A 27,591-nucleotide genomic window follows, 5' to 3' on the forward strand; every position below is an offset into this window, starting at 1 on the left:
AAAATAGCGTGCATCATTATGAGGTGATTACATTTATAGGTAACTTAACTTAATCTATATTCCCAAACTGAAGCCATCACCCATCAGGTACTCCAACAGGAGCAGGCTGCTTCCAAAAAGGCTGGCAAACTGTAAATTCACTGCCTATAAAAAGAATTTGCCCTCGCTTAGAGGTTTTATTGTTTTATAACATTGAATTAAAGAAGATTCAACATGGCTTTTTTGACTCTAATTAAACAGAAAAAAAGACCCCTAATGTGAAAGAAGATCTCTACAAAGTGATTTAATTAATTACAAATTTAAAATAATTGTTTTCATAAGTATTTGCCGTCTTTCATAGGACACACCTACATAATCCTCAATGCTGCCAATGGGTTTGCAAAGTCACACACTTAATTAAAAGGGAGATCACCTGTGTGTAGTGCAAATATGTATATGTGATGCACTACTCCCTATGTAGTCTATTCCTTCATGATCATGATCTCATGTTCAGGAGAATAACCGCACATAGTCTAAGCATGGGCGCACAGAATATTCACACATAAACACACAAGTTATAGATTAGTTTGAGAAAAGAAATTCCAACAGCAACTGCAAATACTAGAGTATAGTCTCGTATGATCTTCAGGTGCTCGTAGACAATGTCAACGTAATCAAGTGATTGTAGAAAGTTCTTTTGATTAGCAGAGGGGGTTTGGTATAGTTTGTTCCTTTCCTAAGTCCAATTTTGACCTTCAGTTTGCTTGTCAGATCTTCCTCATAGGTCTTAAAAGTGAGTCTACTATCTATCTCAGATTCCCAGTCGTTCATAACCTTCAACAATTTAAATGTGTGAACCCTAAAGGGCCTGGATCTGGACAGTAGGCTGGATGCATCATACATTTTGTTCTGTCAGAATTTTAGAAAAAATTCATGTTTGATAAGAAAGATCAGAAATACTTCAAAAGAAACTGTAAATTAATGATTAAAAAATGGAAAGTGTATAGCTGAGTAACAAGCTTCAAAGGCTGAAACTGTATACGAATACACCAGGCCAACAGCTTCAGCGGTTGCATTTTTATGGAGGAGTGAAAAAGAGAAACCTACTCACTTTGACATTAAAGGGTCTTTTCTGTTAATTGTTAGCTGCCGCCCTACATGCCTACACCATGACCCCTGTTATCAGTCCTCTTCACATCACTGTCGTACCGTTAGTTGAAGTCATAAAATACAAATAGATGGGATTTGGCACATTATGTCCTCCTGAGACAAATGTCAGTTATATTTACTGTAGCCGTTCAGAGCCATCTGACCCAGAAAGTGGCTCTGATATCGCTGATGTTAATTAGGATCTCATCGTGGTTTAAAGGTCAGTATTGAGTGAAAACTAGGGGAAAGTCGAGACAGATTATAAGATGTTGGTAATGATTGTAGTCTACATGTTCGGTGGAGGGCAAAGAGTGTGCAGCTTTTTATTCCAGATAATCATTCCTTCGAGTTCTTTCACTGATTAGTTCCTCCTATCTGGTTGAAAGTGTATTGATTGGCTGGAAAGAGGACGTGCAGTCTCTTGGTCCTTCATGGCTCATGATTGTCTATTTCTGCTGTAGACCTTTATACACTGTTAATTAAAAGACCTTGATCCTTTCATGGCTGTGCCTCAAACCCATCACAGAATAATATACCTTTTCAATTAGCATTTTAATGCTTTTTTTTTCAACATCACACATTCTGCTAAGGAAATATATTTTATTGGTGACATTAAATTAAAAGATTTGAATGTCATTACAGTAGTATCTCCTCTCCTCCCTTGATTTTCTCTATTAATAAAACGATTTTGAAACATTTGAACATTTAATAATTAACATCAACAGAGCACAGTGTTCTGAGGACATACTGACATACAAACTCCAAAAAATGGTTCCCATCTTTCAACAATTACAATCGTGCATTGAAGGGAAAAACTAGTTGCCCTACAGTACATGATTCACTACAGCTTTCTATGAGAAAGAGCCATCAGCAAACTCAACCATCATTTCTGTACAGCTTCTGTACAGAGTACAGCTCTGTTAGGATGTAAGTGTGTTTATACCAAAAGGGGCGTGTTAAGGATTCACTTCCAGGAAAGCAAACAATTTACAAAAACATACAAAATTCCAGAGAGAACAGTGAAATATTTATTTTTCTCCACAAATATATTTCCACTTCTTTCTGAAGCACGAATTACCCAAAAGTATGCCTCCTCCAGGAAACAGAAGTTCACAACTTGTCTCTCCTCTCCCCTTGTGTTGCTGGGGAAGAACAGAGGAGTGTGTTATGACTAACCAGTCGGCCTGGCGAGTGTGTATTACGTCAAGAAGTCACACACTCATAAGCAGCCTTCTGTACCAGCTGAGTGCATTCAGTCAAAAGTTTGGGTGTTAAGGGGACATGTTAACGTTGAAACTGTTTGACACAAGAGCCGGGTCTTTGTGTAACAATGCACAGTAGAGACTTACAGTACATCTTAATAAGGAGGGTGAGAGGGGACCATTAATCGAAGCACTGGCGCACACTGTCAGCTCCCTCCATCTAACAGTGTGTGTGCAAAATGAATTTCACAATGATTTTAGTATCACTGAGCTACAGAGGAAGAGGGTGAGCACTGCTTGCAACCAACTGGCTACTTCATAGTTAGTATGATTTTGTAGTTTCTCCACCATATTCCATCATTTTAAAAAATGGACTCCCTAAAAAGAAAGTAGTGGATTCCTGCACACTGTCAGCACTTCTTGATAAATCTTTTTGACTCGCCCTAGCAGGTAAAACACAGGCGTAACTGATAACATTAATCATGGCTCCATTTCCTTTTTGTGCTCCACTAAGCCATGTCACAGAGTCAGCAAGCTCACTACCATGGCCTCGGCCATCTTTCATGTAATTCATTACACCTGTGGTTTTCCTACAATGACATGTCAAAATGTCTGCTTTTAAAAAAAAGCCTTATTAAAAAAATGCAACATTTTGGTCACAGACCTTCACCAGACAAACTTGATTTATTTAAAGGAGTATTCTGGCATTATGGGAAAACGCTCTCTGTTAGCTGGAATTAGAGGATGAGATCATCTCTGGGCAGAAGCAGCTCTCTGTCATGATTAGCCTAGCTTAGCACAAACACTAGAAGCAGGGGGGAAACAATTCACCCAGCTCCACCAAAAGAGCCTTCCAACATCTCCAAAGCTGTCACATGTACTTATTTTATCTTCTGCATTTAACACATGTAAACAGAGAAAACATTGACGTTGTTGCTCAACGAGCAGTTTGTTTATACAGATCTCTTAATGACCAACAGCTGGGCCAGTGAACATAAACAGCCTCTTCCAGTCCAGTGATAGTAAACTTGCTGGCTTTGCATATTTCCTAACTGAAAAAACCCAGGTGATCATTGTATAATTGTGGCAAGCCTGTTAGCACACAAGATACAACATGGAAATAAGGTAATGTTGGAGCTGCTGGAAGTCATATTCTCCTCTTTTAAAGAAGGCTAGCCGTGTCCCTCCCTCTTTAAGCTAAGCTGAAACTAAATCTGACCGATTACTGTTCTGAACGAGATGAGACGGTTCGAGGTGTTTAGCAAATTTTTAACATCAAATCCTTAAGCTGAACTGACTATACTGAACCAGTAGTTAGTAGTATTGTAGCTCCCCTAACTGGTGATTGCCACTGTGTGTGGTTCAGAGCTTCACTGCAACATTACAAAAGCCACAGAAACAATCATAGCATGATAACTACGTTGCAGATCGGTGCCTGCTGAGCTGTTAACATTATAAACAGTGCTTTCTTTAGGCCTAGTTTTGTACTGAACTGAAAAGTGCAAAGCATCAGCCACAGACAAATGGCAGTGTAACGTCACAGCAATGCAGCAAAAAATTTGGCAAAATTATTCACAATATTCATCTCAAATATTAATCTTATGATGTAACTCTCAGTAAAACAACAATCACATTTCCCCAAATGGTTTGAATATTCCTTTAATACTGACAATAAAAACAAGGGAATTTTAACATGATAAAAGCTATGCAATTTGCCAGTCCTTTGAGAACTCAGTGGAAGAGAGAAATTTACATTAATGCCAAAATTGTTGTGAGGTTCTTCTGTAGCTCACTGCTCTGATTTCATATTACCAACACAGGTCACATTTGACCTGACGTGGAACTGGTGCAACAGGCTTCAGGTTTCCCAGCAGGCCCACTCACACTCAGCCTCCATACTCTAATGAAGAACAGCCTCGGGCCAGGCTAGAGGCTCAAGGTTACGTACCTGCGATCTCTCCTCACAAAGAAATCAGCAGCACCCATCTTAGAGAGATAAACAGTACTCAGCTGTGCTGGGATGGAGGCTGACTCACTGGCTCAGTCTGTGGAAATGTCTGCTGTTCCTTGGCCACCGCTGAAGCTATGTTGTTCTGTGATTTCTAATCTGCAGGAAATAGTGTTGCTGTCTGAAACTGCCACAAAAGACCTGTCTCATAGTTTGGGAACAATCATTTCGAATCAGAAATGTCACGGCCTGTTCACACTTTCTCACCGACCATCATGCAGTGTTGTTTTTGTCAGTGAACTGCCATGACCTTCATACGTGACCTGCAGATACAGAAAAAGACATCCCTTCAGCTGTCTCAGTTTTCCATACCGGCATGTCCTCGTTGATGAGATTGTAGTGATTAAATTACAAGAACCTCAGAAAGCTCAATAATCACTATGGATTTTTTAATTTTATTTTAAGTTCTGACAATGTTGGAAACCACAATTGTTTCCTTCCACTTAACACTAATTGACTCTAATATCTCTCCACTCAACAGCTTTCAAAATAACAAGCCATGAGATGTAAACAGAGTTCATTCTTACCCTCATCTCTGGCTCAGTAAATATTCTAGTTGTCTGTAAAATTAGTTGTGTTTCATTTTCAATAATGTGTGCAGCTGTTCTCTTCTCAGACGGAAAGAAGGAGGAGAACATCAAATCTATCTCTAATCTATACATGCAAGAAAAGCAGAGGATGTCTAGACACAGCAGTGTCATCTGATAATGGAGTCTTGGGACTGAATTGTTAAAGCTATTTTTAATATACATTTAACATGCACTTTACAGATCTGGACCACTGATGTGGTTGCATAGCTCTAGAGATGTCAATTTCAGTTGGTCAGTTGATTCACCTGGACTAAAATATCTTAGCAATTAATTAATGGATTGCCATGAAATTTTTGTACAGACATGGTCCTCAAAGGATGAATCCCACTGACTTTGGTGATTGTCAACTACAGGAAATCTGTAGGGAAAAACAGACAAGCCTCCACAGCAGGAGAAGTACTGACAAAGACAGAGCCTGTCATAGTGATGCCCTGATTGTTCCTGTGGCAAAACCATGGGGTAGACATTTTTGCTCTCTAGTGACTTGACAGCTATTGATGGATGGATTACCATAAAATTCACAGGACCCAGAGGATGAATCCTAGTAACTTAAGCAGCTTATTCTCTGGAGCCACCCATAGACTGTATAAAACATGGACGTAGCACCCGTGACGTCACCCATTGGTTTCGGGGAGTCTGTTTTGTGACCAAACCGTGGGCATTTGAGCTGTGCCATCTTGGATTTTAGTGGGAGTGTACTTTCCATATTTGACGGAGAGGTGGTCACTCTACGGGTCAGCCGGCCGAGAACCCGCCCAGTTAGCACGGAGCAACCGAGCTAGCCTAAGGCTAACAAGCTAAGCGGCAGCTACACTCAGCTACATCCACCACACGACAGTCCCCGACTCCGACCGGACTAGCTCGACCCCGTGCGACCGCGACACAGAGCGAGTGTTAGTACATGAATGTAAGTTCATTACGAACTATAACGCCACAGCATTTGAAATAATAATTAATCTTTTACTGAGGTCATACTACATAAGAAATAAAGCCCAAAAAAATCCGCCAAAACTCATCTTAAATAACGTTAACGTTAACTGTGAAACAATCATTATTATTTTATATTAATAAAATATATTAAAACGTTAAAACCCTTATTATTACTGTCACTATTAATGATAACAAACACAACAACAACAACAACAACAACAACAACAATAATAATAATAATAATTAATATTTACCGGATTTCACCGCTGCCTTCATCCACTATCCACTTAAAGTTACAGCAGTACACAAACAACAGCAGCCGCTTGCTGACGGAGCTGCTCCGTCGGAGCTCCATGCAATGTCGGACTTTTTAAACAGAAAAATGAGACGAAATAAAATTGTAGCCTAGTATTCCCGCAATAAACGGACTCTGAGAGCACGGAACACACCGCAGCAGCGTTCCTAACATTATCCGCTCCGGTCCTCTATCTGTATCAGCAGCGACCATAAATCGGCAGCGGCGAAAAATGCTAATACATGCTAATTAGTGCAAACATCCAGGTAAAATGGTGAGAAATTTACTTACCGAAAAAACTGCAACACAGGCTCCTTCGACGGTCGGTTAGTACAGTCTACACTACAACAAGCCATACTGTCACAAAAACCTATCCGAACATTGGCAAACAAACACGGACACTGCTTCCCCTGTCAACCGCTGAGGTAGCCGGAGGCCTCTGGATGTAGCCGCCTAGCCCAGCCGATGCTTTAGCACAGAGCTAACTGCCAGTGCCTGTATATGGAGCGGTCACTCAACGTAACCACGGCCTAATTTATATAAGAATATAAGAAATGTGCTTTTTTAGGCTGTAAAGTTGGCTATTTTAACATGGGGGTCAATGGAGAATTGCTCACTTCTGGAGTCAGCCCCCAGCAGCAGCCGAACGCTTTTTGAACGCGGAAGTGATCCTCACTGCTGAAACCTACAACTCCCCCCTTGGGGCCAGCAGGAGGTAGAAATCTGGACAACCTTTGGATGGATTGCCATGAAATTTGGTACAGGCATTCATGGTCGCCTCAGGATAAATTTGCAATCACTTTGGCAAATTAACTTTACATTTTCACCATCATCAGGTCAAATTTTCATATGGTTTAATGCTTTGTATGACTAAATACCTGCAAAAATAATTCACAGGTGCTTCTGTTTTCTCCTACAGACCAAAGGCGAGAGGCGGGGTACACAGCCTTGTGCCCTGCCTCTCATCCACTGTCAGCTGGGATTGGATCCAGCAAATGTTAACATGCCAACACACATGCTCCTGTTAGCATTTAGCACAAAACACCTTTTTGCCTTAGTGCGCCCTCACAGAGCTGCTAACATGGCTGTAGACTCTTGGTATTGTTTTAATCTTGTTTAAAGAGAGACACAGAAAGGTGTTGTTCATTACATTCATTTTTTCTACAGCCCTGCTGCACCTGATGTTCACAGCTGCAGAATCTAAAACTGCAAGTTCATTGAGCCTAAAATACTAATTCAAAAATTTTGCCACCTCCCAGTTTCTCTCCCTTTTCTGAATTTCATACTCTCCTTTTTGTTTTTGTTTAATTTGGATATTGTATTTCCCCTTCCTCTCACTGTCCTGTTTTTTTTTCCTCAACAGGAATACCTGTGTCCACTGAACTGGTTTGTGTAGAGGAGCATGTTGTGACAGCCATGTCTCTGGAGATGGAGAAGACCATCAACAAGCTGATGTACGACTTCCAGAGGAACTCCACCTCTGATGATGACTCTGGATGTGCGCTGGAGGAATACGCCTGGGTTCCCCCTGGCCTCAGCCCTGAGCAGGTACACAAGCTCGACAATCTTCTTTTACAAATCACAGATATTCAACTGGCACATTAAGAATGCCCTCGCTCCCATGACTCCTAAGTGCTTCATTAGCTAATGCTTATTTTCGTCCGGCACAGCCAGACTGCATCGAATCAAACCGAATCGGTCAGAAGAATTAAATTATTTGGACAATGAAGTATCTGCGGCCTTTCCCTAATAATCCTGAGATGGAAAATTCCCTGATCTGAAAACAAGACAATGGATCATTATTGTTTTTAAATCCCCTTCATGGTGTTTTAGTCTCTTTGGGCTTGGCTGGGGGGTAGGGGGAGGGCAGGGTGCCATACAAATCACTGAGACATAGCTGTCAGGCGTTTCACGGAAGACTAATTGTAAGGACGTTTTTCAGCTGTCAGTGTTAAAGCTAACACTGTGTAGGAGCCAAGGTCACAGTCAGAATGACAACCATAACCTAAATCATGAAAAGGAGCCACATACTGATTAGCTGATTGCTCTGTCTGAAGAACAGATGTGAACAATGAATAAATTAAGAAAATCTCTGAATCACTCTGTTAAACGTGTTCAAAATATGAGACAGTGTATTAATCAGCTCATTATATATTCAAATGTATGCGTTTATGTTCATCCAGCACAGAGAAAAAAGCATTTTCCTTGATCACCATCAAGTATATCATTACTTATTTCTAAAACAAGAGACATTGTACATAACTATTTGTACATTGTTATTTTCCTTTTAATGGTGCTTTTTGTATACTAAGCCATAATTTGTTCTGCATTTCAGTATATCCTTGCAGATCTAAACCCAGAGGAATGGAAGCAATTTGAGTCAGTGAATGTTTGGATGAATCTAATTGAAAATGTGCGGCATTGTGTTTATGCATGCAGGTTTCAAAATTCCCTGTCTGGACTCATTTGCACTTAAATGCCTTTTAATTGCATGCATGACCAAGCTAATGTAATCAACCGTGCACATCCAGAGGACAATACTTCCTCATTTTTTATTTTTGTCCATTGTTTTTGTCAGTTCTGACACAAGATAAACATGGTTCTGTTCAACTATATTGGGCATAAACACTTGAGCCTTTATTTGGTAAGAGCAGCACTTTAATGCAATAGGCCTCCTAGGGCTCTGTTAACAGATGACAGGCTGGGCTGATAACAGTCATTTTCACCAGTCAGCCATCTTGACAGGATGCTGAAAGAGGCTGCAACTTCTCTCATCCAACAGGAGGTTCAGGCAATTGTAGCCGCCTGTTGCTTTTTTAATCCACTTGAATGTAATGATTTTTAAGCCTGTCACTTCTGGTTCCTCTCCGCACAATGCCATTAATGTGACTCCCATTTAAAAAGAAAATCATCATTTCACATAGTACAGTTCATTGAGCTGTCAGAGCTCCAACGCCCCGGGTTTGACTGCATTTGCTGTGACAATAAGGTTAATTTGTGTCAGGATTGACTTGTTGAAGTGTTTCTGACAAAACGTTCCAAACTGGTGCCCCTACCTGAACCGTCTACTTCTGACCATCCCTGACTCAGTTTTCAGATAGATAATAGATAGAGACAGAGCGTCCGATAAATTTAGATCTGAAGCAGTTAGTCATTTAATCAATGAGTTGATGAACATTAAATCAAGCAGCAACAATTTTTGTCAATTAACCGTTAAGTCATTTTCTAAGAAAAAATTAATGAGTGAATATTTGCTGGTTTTCTTTGTCTTCTGTGATAGTAAATTGAATACATTTGGATATTGGACTGTTGTTCTGACAAAATAAGTAACATGAAGAGCAAAGTGCATTTTCACCAGAACAGAACCAATGGACTGATGAATCGAGCAAATACTCTGATAAACTGATCATTAGAACTCAAAATAGATAAGAGCTATTAAGCAAAGTATCGCATTCAAAGTGTTTTTGCAGCCTGATAGTAAAAAAAAGAAAATATGTAGTATGAAATGTCCTTTAAACCTGTTTCCTCTCCTTCTGAGCTCTTCTCATTTAAAGGAGTAGATTTTGAAGAAAGATCCTTCACCTCGAATGACCCTGACATGCAAAATTGGCACAAGCTTCGGTGTCACCCTTCACAGTGTAAAATAAAACAAGTGGGTGTGTTACAGAGAATCTAAGGGGCAGCACTCAGAGACGCACTTCCTTCCCCTCTCACTTGCCGCCCCACTGATTATGCAAATTGGATCACAACAACTTCAGCAAAATAGATCTTTACACTGCAGTGAACACTAGACCACTTTGTTTCAAAGGCTGTTTTGCTGAAAATCAGAGACAAGTGACAAGATTGCTTTCTGTTCCCTGTGTTTACTTCTCAAATACCAATCAAGGTTTTCTCAGTTTCACCCGCAAACATGCAAATATTAAAAAGAGATTCAGGCCACAGATACCAGGTCCTACTGCATCATGAATTCTAAATGCAGTACCAGTATGGGTAACTGAAATTTCCTTTAAGCAATGCGAATATTAGCTGTTGAAAATTTAAAGAAGCTGATGCTGTTCAAGGTTGTGTCTCCTGCAGCAGCGCAGAACTCATTGTTCCGCACACTTTCAATTCCAGACTCCGATTTCCAAGGGCAGCGATGGTGCAGGAAACAAAGACCATGATAAATTCATTTGAAAGTAATTTCCGATTTGTTTAGGTGGATTTGTCACTATGAATTAATGAAGAAAGGAAATTTAAGTAAACTTGCCTACTTTTTCACCAAGACACATAGTGACTCAAAAATCCTTGTATGGTGTTGTTTCTGGTGATGAGCCCACGGAGAATTACGGTGGCCAGAAACGCAACTCCAAATGAATAATAGCGTTACAATTACAGCTCATTTCCCTTTCCCACAAGTAGCCAAAAGAACCTGTGAATGAAGGTTTAATATTTGAATGCAGTAAATCTAAGGCATTAGCATAACCACGTGCTTGATGTTTGTTTGTTTCAGGTGCATCAGTATTATAACTCCTTACCAGAGGAGAAGGTCCCCTACATAAACAGCCCCGGAGAGAAATATCGCATCAAACAGCTGCTGCACCAGTTGCCCCCACATGACAACGAGGTACACAGTTTTTGACAGCACAGCAAATTTCTAATACTCATTTGTACACAAACACTAGTTTTAATGATGATGAACTGTGTTTCTCAGGTGCGTTACTGTAATGCACTGGACGAGGAGGAGAAACGGGAGCTTAAGCTCTTCAGCAATCAAAGGAAGAAAGACAACTTGGGCCGAGGCAACGTCCGTCCTTTCCCCCTCACCATCAATGGAGCCATCTGTGATAAGGTAAACCCAACAACTATCCCCACTGAAGACATCAGTGGACAAGCCAAGAAGTGGTTTGTCCAAGAAGTCTGTATCCATGAGATAGATGAGCAGATCTGAAAAACATTTCAGTCTTGAAAAAGATTATTTCAAGTACCATTTTCTCATCCTCCCTCTGCACATCTTGAAGTTTTTATTCATCTTTTTCTCTTCCTCTTCTCCCAACCCTACTTTATCCCTTTCCTTTCTTTAATTTCCTTTTCTTCCCCCTTCTTCCTTGCCGCCTTTCCCTTAACTGCCTTTCTTTTCATTTCCTCCTTTCCTTCCATTTAATTTTTTCGATCTTCTCCTTTCCTTTCCCATCCTCTTTTCCTCTCATTTACATTTCTTCCTTTTCCTTTTCTTTCCTTTCCTTCCCTCCCCTCCCCTCTTGTCTCCTTATCCTCTCCTCTCCTACAGTGTGGTGGTCAGATAAACGGAGGGGATATTGTGGTTTTTGCTGCAAGAGCAGGTCATGGGAAATGCTGGCACCCTCATTGCTTTGTCTGCAGCATGTGTGAGGAGCTGTTGGTGGATCTCATCTACTTCTACCAGGATGGCAAGATCTACTGTGGCCGGCATCACGCCGAGAGGCTGAAACCCCGCTGCTGTGCCTGTGATGAGGTGCGCCTGTCTGGGCCCAGAGCCCTTCAGGGTTGGAAATGGCTGAATGGTTCATAGCTCAGAGACTTGGATGTGGATGAAACTGGTCTGGAGAGAAAAGATGTCTCAGGATTCTTGCCATGTCTCAGAAAGTCTGTTTGTTTTACTAACCATAATGTGTGGCAAGCAGGCCTGAGATAACAATAATAATAACTCTAGCCACCGTGCTCTGCACTTACTGAAGTCTAGTGAGGTTTGTTTACTTAGAGTAAAATGTAGTAGTTCAGGGGTCAGTTTTATTTGACACAAAGAGTTTCAGTTTCTTTAACTCATAAATAGTTCTGTATTACTGATATGACACCAAGATTTCGGCCACGTGGTGATAGTAGAGGATAGTGAGGTAGTAAACAATTATTGTCATTGTTGTTGTTTTGTGGGGTTTTTTTTATACAAATTGAAATTTGAAAATTGGCAACATCCAGTTTAAATGACATAAAAGACCATCACAAAAGAAGTCTAGGTCAAAAGTGCTTTTGGATTAATTAGAAACCCAATGTTTTTCTCTTTGGATGTATGGTAATCCTAATGTAAAATCCTTTGTAAAAGCTACAAAGTATATATTGATATATTATTACATATTACTTTATTAAATCATCAGTTATCTAGCTAGCTTTAACAGCCGTATGTACAGTTACACTTAGTGGTTTTCTCCAAAAATGTCACAAGATAAACCAGTGGGGTTGTAAGATGACACTGCAAAATAGCACTTATTTTTCAGATATTTTTCTAATCTCTAGTATTATCCCAATAAAACAGAGGGGAAAAATCTCTCATCAGCAGAATTTCTAACAACTCACTGACACACATTCCTTCATTTAAAGGGGTCATTGGGTAAAAAGATTGAGTACAATTGTCCTAGGGTAAAAAATGATGGGCCAAGGATGGAGCGCCTCAAACATCAACAGCAGCATTAAAAGTCATCTTTGCCATTCGGTCATTCAAAACTACCCATTTTACATTAGTTTCATGACTTCCATTCAGCTTCATGAAATCTCTGTGTAGAATATCTCTGCTGATAAATATCATGTCTGGGTCATGCAGATAATCTTTGCTGACGAATGCACTGAGGCAGAGGGCAGGCACTGGCACATGAAGCACTTCTGTTGCTATGAGTGTGAGACCACCCTCGGTGGCCAGCGCTACATCATGAAGGATGGACGACCACACTGCTGCAACTGCTTCGAGTCCCTTTACGCAGAGTACTGTGACGCATGTGGAGAACACATAGGTACACACACATTTCCTGGAGGTTTTTTTTTTTTATTGCTGCTTTAAGTCCTCTAATATATATGAACTGTTACCAAAACACATGGATGTGTTTATCTTACACTCACATAGCATCACAGAAAACCTCTAACAGCCTTTTATTGTAAGTGTGGGCGTTATCAGCTCTGTGTGCCACAGCTGTGAAGAGGTGGCGTCAGTGCAGTGAGATGTGGATGGTTATTATCATCCCAAGCTCCAGCAACAGTGTAAGAGTGTGTTTCAGAGGATACTCCCATGTTGTATCCAGATGGGAGCTGTGAAAGATGATTACTTCCCCTAGCTGGGGAGCAGGGCTGGTGAAATGTATCCTTGCTACTGTATCACACAAATCGTGTAATCATGTGTGGGCATAATGTTAGAAATGTTTTCTTTTATCAGAAAAATAAGGCCTGTTTATGTATTTTTTAACTCCATTTCAGCCCTAAGAGGCAAAACGAGCTTAACTTGCTGTCTAATAGCTAAAATCAGACTGTAGGCTGTGTTCATTAGCAGCACAGACTTAGAATAACATTTCTACAGTAGTATTAGAGATAGCTGCCATCACATTACCATTTTTATGCAGTTAAAGCTAGACCCCCCAGTGTATTCACTAATAAACTTGTCTCTGGTATGGTTTGTGCAAAGATAATGTTTTTCCCATCTTACCACAGGCATTGACCAAGGACAGATGACGTATGACGGACAGCACTGGCACGCAACTGAGGAGTGCTTTTGCTGTGCCCGCTGCAAGCGCTCTCTGCTGGGCCGCCCTTTCCTGCCAAAGCAGGGGCAGATCTTCTGCTCACGGTCCTGCAGCGCTGGACAGGTAAGGGGACCAAAAATACAACTACAATGCAATTGCTAAGAGATATTCTTTTAGGTATATACCTGCGGATTATTCAGTTGTTCCTATCTTTCTTTAAATTTAATCAACCAGGATCCAGATGAGTCTGACTCCTCTGACTCGGCCTTTCAAAGTGCCCGTTCTCGCGAATCCCGCCACAGCACCAAGATTGGGAAAAAGGAGCGCAGAAATGCAGAGCAGGAACGGCGGAATGCTGAGGCCCGCCAATCTGGTCCTCCACCCATGCCTGACCGCCTGTCTGCTGAAATTGATCCCCTGTCTGTTCAGATGGACCGTTTAAGCCTCTCATCTAGCCAGACTCCAAGCAGGACACCTAACCGCACACCCAGTCGCACTCCAAGCCGTGCCCCGAGCCTTAACCAGGTGTGGATGAGCCGGGATGAGCCCTATGTCCCTGCTGTTTATGAAGGCCCCCAGCGGGAAGCCTCCCCTACCCCTACACCTATACATTTGCTGGGTCAGTGTAACCCCAGGCAGGGCTACAATCCCAACGCAAACGCTCATCCTCCAGCCCAGAATCCTGCCAACCCAGGAAAGAGGCCTGATTCCTGGGGAAAGGAACAAGGCAATGCCAAGAGGACCCCTATGGCTGCCCTGAGGGGCCACTCCTTTAACGAAAACTGGATCCACCACAGCCAGGATGAGTTCAGGCCCAACAAGCTACGCACCCAGATGAGCTTCAATGAGATGTCTAGCCAGAACCAAGGCTTCTCTGACAAGAGGAGCATCAGCCTGCATGGATTCCAGCGAGACGGCAGACCCCCGCTGACCAGGAGGAACCCCATCAATGCCATGAGCTTCAATGAGCCCCTCACTCCTCTAGAACAGACCCCTCGTGGATCCATGGACTCCCTCACTATGTCCAATGCTACAGGTATAGTGATATAAATAATACGGTATTATACAATATGATATGATGGCAAATAATCTGAAAGTGTGACATGAGATTTATGGTTTAAACAGGTAACTCTCTGGATGGAGTGAGCAAGCGTCAGGAGCATTTGTCCAGGTTCTCCATGCCCGACCTAAGTAAGGACTCGGGTGTGAATGTGTCTGAAAAGAGCAACATGGGCACCCTCAGCTCCTCTGTCCAGTTCCACAGCACAGAGTCACTGTCCTCCTCTCGACCCTACAACAACAACAATATGTACACTCCTCTGAGAGTCGGCTACCCGCTGCAGTACTGGGATGGCCCGCAGCCGCTGGGCTTCGATGGCAAAGGTCGTGTTGGGGTGATGGGCAGCAGTGGAAACCTGCGGATGGCTCCCATGAGCGACAGAATGCCCCGCCGACGCATAAACGGGCAGGAACCCGTGTCACAGCAACAACCTCTACAACCAAGGCGCCGCAAACACCATCGTGGAAACCACGGTAACGGGCAGCACCGCAGCGGCCGCCACCACAAACGCTCTCGTCGTTCCCGCTCCGACAACGCCCTTCACCTGGTGGCAGACCGGCCCGCTCAAATGGTGGAGCTGCCCTACCGCCGAGTTCAGGAGGATTACGATCGCTTCCCCTCTGGTCATGCTGCTCAGGAGTTGTTTGGTCTGGAGCCTGGCGGCTACAGACAGCAGCCCCACCGGCCCTGTCCCCGCACCACCTCTGATCTCACCCTGCAGAATGCTGGCTGGCAACCTGTGGGGCTGGGTGGGCCATGCTGGGGCGATGGGTACATGGAAGCTGCTGACCCCTGGTGCTCCAGCTGTTCCTCTTCCTCCGAGTCAGAGGGAGATGAGGGTTATTTCCTGGGCGAACCGATCCCTCGGCCTGTGCAGCTGTGCTACATCAACAACGAGGAGCTGCGCCATCGCTACAGCCCCTCTGGGATGGGTGGCCATCACGGACCTCTGCATGGACCGATTCATGGCCAGCTGCACACTCGCCAGAGGAGGAAGAGCAAAAACTGCATAATTTCCTAGATATAGAGCAAAGGGATGGTGAGGTATGAGCAGGAGAGTGAAAGAGATGACAGAGAGAGAGAGAGAGAGGTAAGGAGACAGTTAAAGCAGCAGAGAGGAGGAACAGAGGGAGTGGGAAGGTGAGAGTGAGACAGCTGACAGTGAGAGTGAATAGAGTGTTTGTGTGTGTGTGTGTGTGTGTGTGTGTGTGTGTGTGTTGGGGTTGAAGAGAGAAAAAGGCCTATTTTTTGTGCTTGTGAACTTACACAACTCTACACCGCGTAGTGTTTGTGTACACCTACACAGAATGATCTAATCATAAGAGGAAGCTCAGCTGGCTTACACAACAGAAATGTTTACAATGATGGAGATCAACTTTGCTGATGGCACCAGGAAGCACTGATGGATTTGACTGCTAAATATCCTGTGGTCAGGGTAACACGATGTATGTGCGTGTCTGTGCGTGTATCCATGTTACAGAGAGATCGAACAATTCCTTTACAGTTTGAAAAGGGAAGAAACACTGGTCAAACTGCAGTGATCTGACTGTTCACGTCGCAGCTCAGTGATCCAAGCCCTGGGCGGTAAAACTTAATTCTATGTGGACAAACCAGAAATTGTGTTGGGATAGTGAAAGCTACGTGCTAGATTCCAAGCTATGTCATTGTTTACCTCAGTGGAATCCAAATGCTGCTGGAATATAGTGTTGGCTCGCTAGCCCTGTTCTCACCTTGTACAAATAGTCTGTTGAACCTTGTGCTCTACATAGCCAGCTCTCCATGCTTAACCAAGGCCAGAGCGCCGGACAGCCTCTGCTCCTTGACCATTCAGGCACAGTAACGTCAGGTATGGTCCCGTTTTCTCTTCTGCAACATGCTTTGTTTTTTGAGAGTTACCTATAGATGATTAAGAATAATAATGATAAGAATAATGATGCTAACAATAATAATAATAGTGCAAATAATAATTATAACAATATTAAAGAATAATACCTGTTAAATGTATATATAGTAATAAACTTAATAAAGTAATGGATGTAGTACTGTAAATGTTATGTACATATGGTCTTAAATATTTATATATATTTTGTAACTAAAGAATCATTATTTGTATAACATGATGTAGAGATAGGGAGACTTGCATGTTAATTTGTTGTTGTTGTCTCATACTGAAAATAAAGTGTACTTCAATGAACAACCAGGAAGTTGTATCTATAAGTTGTACTGGGTTCGCTGGCTGGTTGTTAGTGACGATGCAAACGATTTCTTATTTATCTACTGACACTGACGCTGTTATTGATATTTCTATGATAATATCTGCCACACTGTCAAACATCAAAAGAAATCTGCACTTTTTCCTCATCCTACAAATACATAAACCCTACACAACAATGTGTGGCCTCGTCACCCACTGACCCGTTTATGTATTTTCTGCTGTAACTTGATTTTGTCTCCACTATCTAACCAAGAATAAGTCATTTAAAATATCTTCAGTCACATGACGTTTAATATGCTGTAAACAAATTTAAATTATTGAAAAGTAAACTATAAGAAATTAAGCAAAATAAATGTTTGACTTCCTCATAAGAACACTTATACAAGCAATACAACTAGCGAATTCACATTACATTCTCAAAATTAGAATCAATATTAAATCTTCAAATCACAATCAAAGTTGCCTTTTCATTTTCCACCAGTGCACAGAGAAGGGCTTTATCCAGGCAAATAAAAACACAAAACCAGCATTCGGTTACCTGAAGTAAAATTCTGAACAGTTTTACCATAAGGATCTATGGTAGGAAGACAGGCAGCAGTGTGTGTCTGATTAGTACAACTGCTCCCTGGAGTCATAATCCTCTATAAATTTCTCCATGGCTTCCACACAGCGTTTGCCTATATCCCTGAGGTTCTCCTGCAGTGAAGACTGGATGGGACACTCCAGGGACGGATCCTTTTCTATGAGCATCTTTGTCACAAGGCCAAACATTTCACACTCCTGATAGTACACCTGTAAAACAAACACACACACACACACACACACACATCACATATGGTTTTAGGGAAAACGCTCCAGGGGAAGGGATGAGGTGTGATGGGAAGCAGAAAAACAGACACACAGAGGAGAAAGTGGGGGTGTTGGAGGAAAAGGAGGAGAGCGAAACAAATGAGCTGAGAAGTCTTGTCACGCATTTCCAATTACCACTGAATGGATTAACAATCTGCAGAAACACTCGCATGCAGACGGCTCACAAGCATTGTGTGTGCCTGTATGTGGAGTTTTGTGGACATTTTTTTTTTTTTGCATCAGCTACCTGTTGCCAGACTGCCTTTTCTTGCAATGCCTCTATAATCCTGCAACCATGGAGATAGGCCATCTTTTTCCGTCAAGTGGGTGGAAGCGCACACACTCACTCTCGCACAAACACACAGCCGATGAGCAGAGACTCATGTGATGTCTGTCACATTGAAGACAGCATTAAAGCACGTGTTGCAGCCTCCTGTGATGCAGGTGAGCTGAGATAAACAGCCTGACTTTATGTTTTTGCTCAATTACAAAAATAAAAAGAATAACACCATCAATCATGTCAAATGACGAGTAAAACCATCTTCCTCTGCCTCAGAACAGTAAAGGCAGCAACGACAGTCAAGGTGCCTCCGGCTCAGCATTTCTAAATTAATGTTTAGACTGCACAAATCTTTTTTTTTTTTCTTGTCTCATGTCTCCCAGCACTTTCTAAGATCTCCCCTCTGTCGCTTTCTCTAATCCCAGTTTCTCTTATCTCCCCTCTTCCTCTATCTGTTTATAACTATCCCTTTTCCCCAGGTGTGTGTATGTAATTACACCCCTCCACCTCATCTATCTCTCTCCTCTTCTGTTGGATGGCTCTGTCTCGTGCCGCCGTCTGGCTCACAGTTGAAGGGAGCTCCCCGTCTCTGCTTTGTTCCCTTTCTTTGCTTTTGGTCCCTCTGTGATCTCTCTCTCTGCTTTGGTTCCTGTCGCTCTGACAAACCTGCAAGAGAAAAAAAAACAACAAAAAAACAAGGCGGGAGTTGGACTGTAGTAATCAGACAACTGGCCAAAAGCACAGGTGCAAACACTGAAGATGACTGAGCTGCTAATGACGAGAGGGTGACTAAAGTGAAGTTCCACATGTAAGTAATATCAGTTACAAAAGTAAAACTAATGGTTTAAAGGGATTTTATAAATGGCTTTATTAATGGTTAGGTAATAAGCCACTGATGGGAAAAACGTCTGTGTTGCCAGGCTGTGAAAAGCATTACCCATGGGTCCTGCTCATTACTGCATGACCCACAACTCTTTATTAAGGGTGCTATTATCAGTATTTATAGTAAAAATTGATCAAATGTACACATATAATGTAAGAGGGAGGGGCAAAATTTGCTCTTATTTACACACTGAGATAATGAGGACCAGAAACGGAGCTGATGGAGAGTGAATATTAGACTTACATTGGCCAGATTTACATTAACACAACTCCAAATAAATGATAATGACGATATCTGACTTCTGGATGTGTAAGTAAGCAACTTTTTAAGCAGCACATTCGCCAAATCAACTTTATAAGTTGATAACATGCCAATATTGTGCTTTCAACTTGTTTGCTCTACGCCCTAGTAAACAAAAATATTTTGTCAATCTTATGAGTCTCTTACTTACGCCTTCTAATAAGCTTAAAGTGTTTAGTTCTAAATAATAATAAATCAATATTAAAGTGGTATAGGTTCCTTGCGTTCTCATTAGCTGTCAATGAATTCAAGAACTAGCTAAAAAATTGCACTGGAAGGGGATGTACACCAGCTGAGGACACGTCTCGCAAACAGGTCGCCCACTTACTACTAATATACACAGCAGGCACAAAGTACCTTAATACAAAGTGGCATTTTGATTTATTTTGTGAAGAGTTAGTTGCATAAACTCATAAAAAGCAGCAGTACTTAACTCTAGATGACTGGACACACAAAAGGCTTGAACAGTAAATTTTGACCTGATAAATCATTCTGAAGAGTTTTATGTTTTTTCAACTGATTGTAATTTTAAAAAAAAGAAAAAAAAAGAAAATTGGTCTGTTTTGCTGTTATGTTAGTTAATATTACTGATGTGAAAAAAAACTTTAACAGCATCAGGAAACATTAACAACTAACATGATAAAACAAGTTAATTAGTCCTTGTAATAAAAGGCGTGTTAATCACAGAGCTGTACCCTCAGGCAGCTCATACAATCAACAACTACTAACACACTGTTAAAAATATTGACCGGATGGAAAAACAGCCAGCAGCTCTTTTGATTTCTCTTCATCACTTCATCTCTTCACTTTGACTTTACTGCAGCAGTGACCAGCGGGTGATTCATCATGTGCTGCTCTGCTCCTCGCTGTGTTTAGGTCAGCCAAGAAATGCATGCAATCATTTCAGCCTCCTTCTCCTTCTCTGCAGCACCTGGGCTGTTTGCATTATAACTAAGTCAGTCTCTGATCTGAACTCATGTCCGATAAACAAAAACACAGTCCATGCTACTCTACAGCAATTAGTGGATTCATTCATAATCATCAGAAAAAAAGGGTAACTATTTCCATAACTGATCAAATCATTTTTCAAGGAATACCACCAAACATCCTCTTGATCTTGTGAGTTTCTCCTGTGTGTGGACTTGCTGCTTTTCTCTGTTCTATGTAACCGTGAACTGAATATCTTTGGGGTTTGGATTGTTGGTCAAACAAAGCAAGACATTTCAAAATGTCACTTTCATCTTTAGAAAAATTGTAATGGTTTTTTTTTTCAGTATCTCTTGACATTATACTGACCAAGAAAATGATCAGCAGCTCAGCCGACAAGGAAAATAACTGTTAGTTGAAGCCCTTATGTCTACAGTGTTTTATCAGGTTATGTGTTGCAGATAGCAGGAAATGTCAATACATCCACACTCGGGCTGCAAATAATAATCACTGCCACTGTCAATTAATGTGCAGATTATTTCCTCAATTAATCATCAGGGCAATAAAACATGAGAAAACTGAAAAATACCCATCACAACATCCTAGATCACAAGGTGACGTCTGTAAATGTCGTGTTTTGTCCGAGCAACAATCCAAAACTCTCAAAAATTCAATTTCAACTATAAAGTAAACAGCGAATTCTCACATTTGAAAAGCTGGAACAGTCAAATGTTTGGCATTACGGCTTGAAAAATAACTTAAGCAATTAACTGATTTCAAAATAGTTTCTGTTTAATTGTCTTTTGATTAGTTGACAAATGGTTGCAGTTCTAATTCACTCTAATCATCAACCCAAAAAACTGGCATCTCATTCCAGTCACTGTCATTTCTGAATGTTTTTCATTTCATCTTCTTTCAGCACAAAACTGTCAAAAAGCTCTTAAATATCATATCACGAGAGCATTCAGACTGAGCTGCTCTACATCACATTGATCACTTTATTTTTCCATTTTCCTTAACACTAATGGGAAAGCAGAGCAGGTTTTCTGATCGTGAACTTACAGTGAACTGCATGTCCTTGTCTCTGCTGGAGGTGGACCTGGGTAAGAAAAGTCTAGTAGCTGGAAAACAGACAAACGACAAGGTCACACAACAGCACAACAAGAGAATGTATGAGTAATATCCAAAACGAAATGATTGATATATATTACAAGGAGCTTCTTTTTCTATTCACCATAGCTATTGGTATTTATAGGTGTGTCTTTAGGTCACCATTGCTAGATAAAAAGTTACTTTAAAAAGTATCAGGGTTTAAAATCAATATAACTTTAAGCAGAATCTGCTGATATTTGGGAAATTTGCATTGCAATGTTGGACTGCAGTATTCCTATATGAAGCAACCGCTTTGTTATGGCTCATTATATACTGCTGGCAGGTCTCTCTCTCTCTCACTCTCATATACACACAAATCAGAGATGAGTCACCATCATCGCACCATCACTCAGGCACACAAAAAAACCTGTTCCACACTCACACATACACAAACACACACCTCCACAGTGCTGCAGTGTGCGCACAGAGACGGTGCCTGAGTGCAAGAGAAGATAAAAAACATACAGTGGCAACGGCTCAGTTGTTAAAAACAACACAACATACCGCTTTACACCAGCAAAAAGATCAACAAAAATCCCAAAGCTGGATTTCACGATCAGTGTTAAAACCAAGGAAACATGGTGAGGTTTGAAACACCTCCTGTTTACTTCCACACTCTTCCCACTTACAACTGATGAGGTCATTCTCAAGTGTACGATAAATCTACCTGTGACCGACTAAATCTCACAGTTTACACGAGACAAGCTGAGGTGAACCCTCTCTGATAGCTCCACTACTATCAGTTCACTGGTGACATAATCCGTGTATTGAGTCCATTAAAAGCTTCTTAGTGATCAGCATTATGTAACATTGGTTTGTTGCTACGGGAGTGTGACTACCTACCAACCACCAGATACCACGATGAGCAAATGCCCTCCAAATATTTGTAATGCAAAGTGCTCATGGAGAAATGTGTGAGAGTGCCTCTGCTTGCTTATACTGCCACCCAGTGGTCATTTAATAAAGTGCAATGAGATATTGAAAAAAGCTTGTAGAGTACATTATGTAAATATAGTATATATGCATGTATATATATGTTAATATATACAGGAGGTGGAGACAGTAACGCTTTGTAAGGTCTAGAATTTTCGATTATTGCAGGGACTCAGAGGGTCATTTTTTTCAGGCTGTGGTGTTATATTGAACTTTATAATAGTGAACATACACTTCCTTAATTGTGTCTAATCACTGTTTATGTTGTGTGACATGGCCAGAGTGTGTACTTGTGATTCACACATCATGCAGTGCTTTATATTGCAAAGATGAAAATAAACTCGTTGCAGCTCACAGACTATATTGCTGAACATCTCACTTCAAAACCCTTTTCCATTTTGAAACCTAGCTGTGGGAATTTGCTCCCACTCAGCCACAAATAGGCTAAATCATGTGTATCATTGTTATTTACATTTCCAATCCGTGTGCAGATAGTACTGCTGTACTGTTTCTCTTTGATGTGTGACTCAAGTTGCTTTCATACCTTGTATTTTTTTGAATGTGAAATGTGCAACTTCTGATAGTCATGTACCAAAGGTAAGGCAAAATAATATAGTATTTTCACAGATTTGCCAGCCCTGGAGAAATTGTCAGCTTGTTGTCTCAGGGACATTGTTATCTGTGCCGCTGCCTATCCGGCATGGAAAAATAAAGACAAGAATAAAGTTACAGCAAATGTTTGTCTTTGAATTGTATTACCTTTCCTTTATGCTCAGGCCTTTGGTAAAATGGTTTGATAAAGAGGCAGCTGTACCATGGCTAGATATTCTGTTCTCTGGTCTTTCAAAGCACTTTTGCTTGACTGAATTTTGGACCAATTACTGTTCATTCAGTAAATACATATACACACACACACACACACACACACACACACACACACACACACACACACACACACACACACATATATATATATATATATATATATATATATATTGTACCTGCTTACTGGTGCCAAGCCAGTTATATAACAGCAGCAAAAACAAGGACCTCACAGTCTTTCTGACATTCATGATGAAGGTGGTCTTAAACATTTTCAAGATCTATAAAATTACCCTCAGTTACTCAAGCAGTATCTTCTTCATGTACCTACAGCGGCATACAGCAATGTGTACCTATGGCGTCCCCTCAAATCAACCCTTGTCTCTTCATCCCTTACTGCATTTAATGACCTGTGAAAATTTTGTCTCCTGTCTGTGTACAAGACAAATTAAATAAACCTATAGGTTCTGTTGCTGGTCTAGTTTTAAAAGATTAAGATTTGTATAACTCACAGAGGGTACAGAATAATATTGCCCTCGGGTCCTGCACTCTCAAAACAGCCTCAGTTCTTCACGGCATGGATTCCACAAAGATGGAAACATTTCTTTGAGACTGTGGTCCATGGTGACATGACTGAATCACATCATTCCTGCAAATTAGTCTGCTGCACATTCATGCTGTGAAACTCCAGTTCTACCACATCCCAAAGGTGTTCTGTTGGATTCACATCTGGTGACTGGGGAGGCCACTGAAATACACTGAGCTATTTGCCATGTTCATGAAACTACTTTGAGACGGCTTTTGTTTTGTGACATGGAGCGTTATCATGCAGGAAGTAGCCATTAGAAGGTGGTAAATTGTGACAATAAAGGGCTACACATGGTCAGCAATTATATTCAGATAGACTGTAGCATTCAAACCATGACTGATTGTTACTAAGGGCCCAAGGTGAGCCAAGAAAATAGTCTCCACACCATTACACCACCACCAGCAGCCTGGACTGTTGACACAAGGCAGAGCGGGTCCATGAATTCATGATGTCGACGCCAAAATTCTGACCTGACCATCTGCAGCCTCAGCAGAAATCCACATTCATCAGACCGTGCTACATTTTTCCAGTCTTCAACAGTCCAGTTTTGGTGAGCCTGTGCCCACTGCAGCCTCAGATTTCTGTTCTTGGCTGACAGGAGTGGAACCCTACATCATCCTCTGCTGTTGTAGCTCATCTGCCTCAAGGCTCAATGTGTTGTTCATTCTGAGATGCTTTTCTGCTCACCACATTTGTAAAAAGTGGTTAACTGAGTTAGCATAGCCTGCAAGCTCCAACCACTCTGACCATCCTCCTCTGTTGTGTGTGAAAATCCGAGGAGAGCATCTGTTTCAGAAATACTCAAACCAGCACTGCGCTGCTGCCACAGGAGCAGCTGAATGGATAATTGGATGAATAAGCACGTGCACAGGTGTTCCTAATGAAGTGCTTAATGAGCATACATGCAAACTATGTGGAAATGCTCAAACGTTTACTCTTTTTGGGCTCAAGCAGCTATCATCCTCTCCAACACAATAAATACTTCTCTACCCTGTCTTCCACATGTTTTGTTACCAAATGATGAATCAAGCCTGAACCTGTCTTTACCTAAGAAAAGTTTTGTTTGGACAGCTTAAAAAAAAAAAAAAAAAGTTACTGACGCTGTGATTGGCAATGTGTGTGGAAGTGAGAGAGGAACCAAGGCTTCAACTTCTCTCTCCAGCCTTCTTTTTCATTTGAGTCAATTTCTCATGTGAACAGCCAAGCGCAACACTATGACTGTCCTCTTTAAGTGACTGTCAAAAATATCTGGGCTTGTTCCTGTTTTTAAACGAGATTGCGTCTCCCCACTGGTCTTTGACAGCCAGATTTTCACAATGCCCTCCTGTGTGACCGTTTGAAATGGGTATAAACACCTTTGACACCAGCCACAATTGCTGACTGGAGTTGAGTTTAGGGCTCAGTGCAAGCCAACCAAGTTCTTCTAGGGACAACACAGAAAACCACTACTTTACTTTGCGGAAAGGGGCAAGCAGAAACAGGAGAGGATCTTCCCCAAAATGTTGCAAGTACACTGAAAATAAAATAAAAAATATCCCTGTAGGCTGAAGATTTCCTTAATTAGAACGAAGGGGCATAGTCCAAAAAAACTGCCACAGACTAAAAAGTACTTTTGGATATAAAGTGTATATTCTGTCAAGGTCTAACAGCACCTGATCTCTATGCAAATGTTCATGTGCATGTGTTTTATGATTGTTTTCACAGACTTTTGCTGCAAACATAAACTTACTCTTGTTTTGTTTTGGGGGTGAACCTCTGTCGGCGCTCTCTCTCCGCTCGTACCGCTCCTTCTCCCACTCCCTCTCCCTCAGCATGATGTGGTGAAATTTAGGCTGGAAGTGATCTCTCTGGTTGAAGTAACCCCGGGGGTTAGAGTGGTGGTACCTCTGGTTGCCAAAGGCAGGTTTGTAGAATGAATGGTCATTCCTCGAAAAACTGCATCATCAACAGAGGGGAAAATCTGTCAGAGCAGCTGCAGTCAACCTCACCGTTATCATCACTATTTTGCAGGTAACTCTGTAAAAAAGTTGACTGTTACAGTTACATGGAAAGAAAAAACAAACTACTAAGTGCTCCCTGTTTTTAAGCCATCAGTCTTACTGAGGTCTGTAGAATCGCCCTCCAAGCTTTGGTTTGTAAGAATTGGACAACCATGCCCTCGGCCTGGAAGGACTTTGAACTCTTCTGATCGGCCTCTTCATGTCCTGAATCGACAGGGGTAGAACGATTTATAACACTGAGGTACTTTACAAAGACAGCAGAACAACTGTCAAGCCTAAAAAGGTCATTTTGAGACGTAACATCTGAGAACAGGATGTACCTGACTGGGAGACACAGAGCTGTCTGTGGGCCTCTTGTCAAGAGGCTCATCACCGCATTCCCTGTACCACAAGGTAGAGCCCTGAAGACAGAAAGCACCATGTTAATCACAGTTAACACAGTGCTACAGAACAGGCAGGCGGTATATGATATTATTAGAGTGGAAATAATTAGTTGATTAAACAAGAAAAATCATTATTTCAACTACTTTGATTTTTGATTAATCATACTGATCGTTTTTTAAAGCATAAAGGCCAAACATTCCCCAGTTCCAGCTTTTCAGAGGATAGGATTTGCTGCTTTTCTTTGTCTTAAGTGATAATAAACTGCCTATATTTTGTTCTCAAACTGTACATTCAAGCCTTAAAAACAATGTGAGACCAAAGATCAGTAACCCAGTAAATCTAATTTTTATCTGGATGTTGTAAACTTTGAGTACCAGGAGGGTAATATATTCTTACACCACACACTTTGTAGATAACAACAGAGTGATACACATTTCTAAAAATAGCCAACCACACACTTTTCATTATGCAGCCTCTTGTGTGTGAAACTGTAGTGAAATAAAATGTATTAGTATATCTCAGTCTGTTGAAAATAAACATGTACTTAATGCTCAGAAATATACTGAATCACCCAACCATTACTTTAATTATATGAGGGTTTGTGAGGACCATAATATTGGACACCAAAAGTTTACATGGCTGTTTGAGGGTTAAGACTTGGTTTTGGGGTTTGGGTTAGTTAGGTTTAGGGGTTAGAGAATGCATTGCATAAATGACTGGTCGCCTTGAATGCAGAAAAACAAGGATGTGTATGTCTGTGCCCTCATATCTTTACAATCACTCTTTTTAATCTCCTGTGGATTTACTTTAATATACAGTTACATTTGTAAAGTCTTTCTGAGATCAGTACAGTTGTTGCTGTGTCTTTCCCTTGTCTTTTTTTTTTTTAATGATCCAGCTCTATTTCAAACTACTAAAAACAAAAGCAGATCTACTGGGTCAAAGGCTGGAGGAGGCAGGTTCCCACACCACCAATCAGTGAGCACATGAAGCTTGTGACAGCTGACACGTCTTACTCTTCAGTCCCCAGATTATGGTTTTACCTTGCTTTGCGAGGTGTCCTGCGGTCGCACATGATCCATTTCTTCCTGCTTGAAGAGTTGTTCGTTGTGCATGAATGACTTGACTCCGAAATAAACCTGGAAGCGCGTATGAACTCTCACATTAATCTCTGGTGAAGTGAGTCTAGTTAGCTCACAGCCTTCACTGTGCCGACAGGTTTCAAAAAGTTTAACATCTCACACCGTCGACAAATAACCTGCGCTCTCTGAGGGCTGATGCGCAGGGAAACAGCGCAACATGTTTTTACTTCCTTTTTCTACAGCCGCCCAATCAGGTCCAGACTGCGGCCGTGGACACATGAAGACTTATCATGAAACGAGCAAAACAAGAAAAAAAAGTCAGGCGTTTCTGCTGAATCCACGCAGGCGCAGTTCACCCTGTCTGCTGTCGTACCAGTTTACACCTTTGTTCGACTGTAAGGCTGCATTAAATGAGAACTGTAACTGTGTATCATAATAATAATAATAATAATAATAATAATAATAATAATAATAATAATAATAACAGTAACTGAATGAATGT

The 27,591-nt window shown here is 41.3% G+C and overlaps 2 protein-coding genes across 2 annotated transcripts; one reads left to right on the forward strand and one right to left on the reverse strand.

Moving 5' to 3' along the window:
- Positions 1-7,548: 7,548 nt before the first annotated feature.
- On the forward strand, positions 7,549-15,694 carry LOC121193117 (prickle-like protein 2). The gene is made up of 8 exons (XM_041055263.1): positions 7,549-7,701; positions 10,646-10,759; positions 10,847-10,984; positions 11,423-11,626; positions 12,707-12,893; positions 13,582-13,736; positions 13,848-14,649; positions 14,739-15,694. The coding sequence occupies exons 1-8, from the start codon at positions 7,570-7,572 to the stop codon at positions 15,692-15,694; spliced, it is 2,688 nt and encodes an 895-aa protein (XP_040911197.1). The 5' UTR covers positions 7,549-7,569.
- Positions 15,695-17,163: 1,469 nt separating this feature from the next.
- On the reverse strand, positions 17,164-27,447 carry LOC121200342 (periphilin-1). The gene is made up of 7 exons (XM_041065594.1): positions 27,051-27,447; positions 25,944-26,024; positions 25,724-25,827; positions 25,353-25,558; positions 21,190-21,248; positions 18,525-18,683; positions 17,164-17,680 (listed from the first exon to the last, which is right to left on the reverse strand). The coding sequence occupies exons 1-7, from the start codon at positions 27,120-27,122 to the stop codon at positions 17,498-17,500; spliced, it is 864 nt and encodes a 287-aa protein (XP_040921528.1). The 5' UTR covers positions 27,123-27,447; the 3' UTR covers positions 17,164-17,497.
- Between the last annotated feature and the right edge of the window lie 144 nt (positions 27,448-27,591).

Source organism: Toxotes jaculatrix, chromosome 2 (assembly GCF_017976425.1).
Source record: "Toxotes jaculatrix isolate fToxJac2 chromosome 2, fToxJac2.pri, whole genome shotgun sequence".
In the NCBI taxonomy this organism is placed as follows: Eukaryota; Metazoa; Chordata; class Actinopteri; family Toxotidae; genus Toxotes; species Toxotes jaculatrix.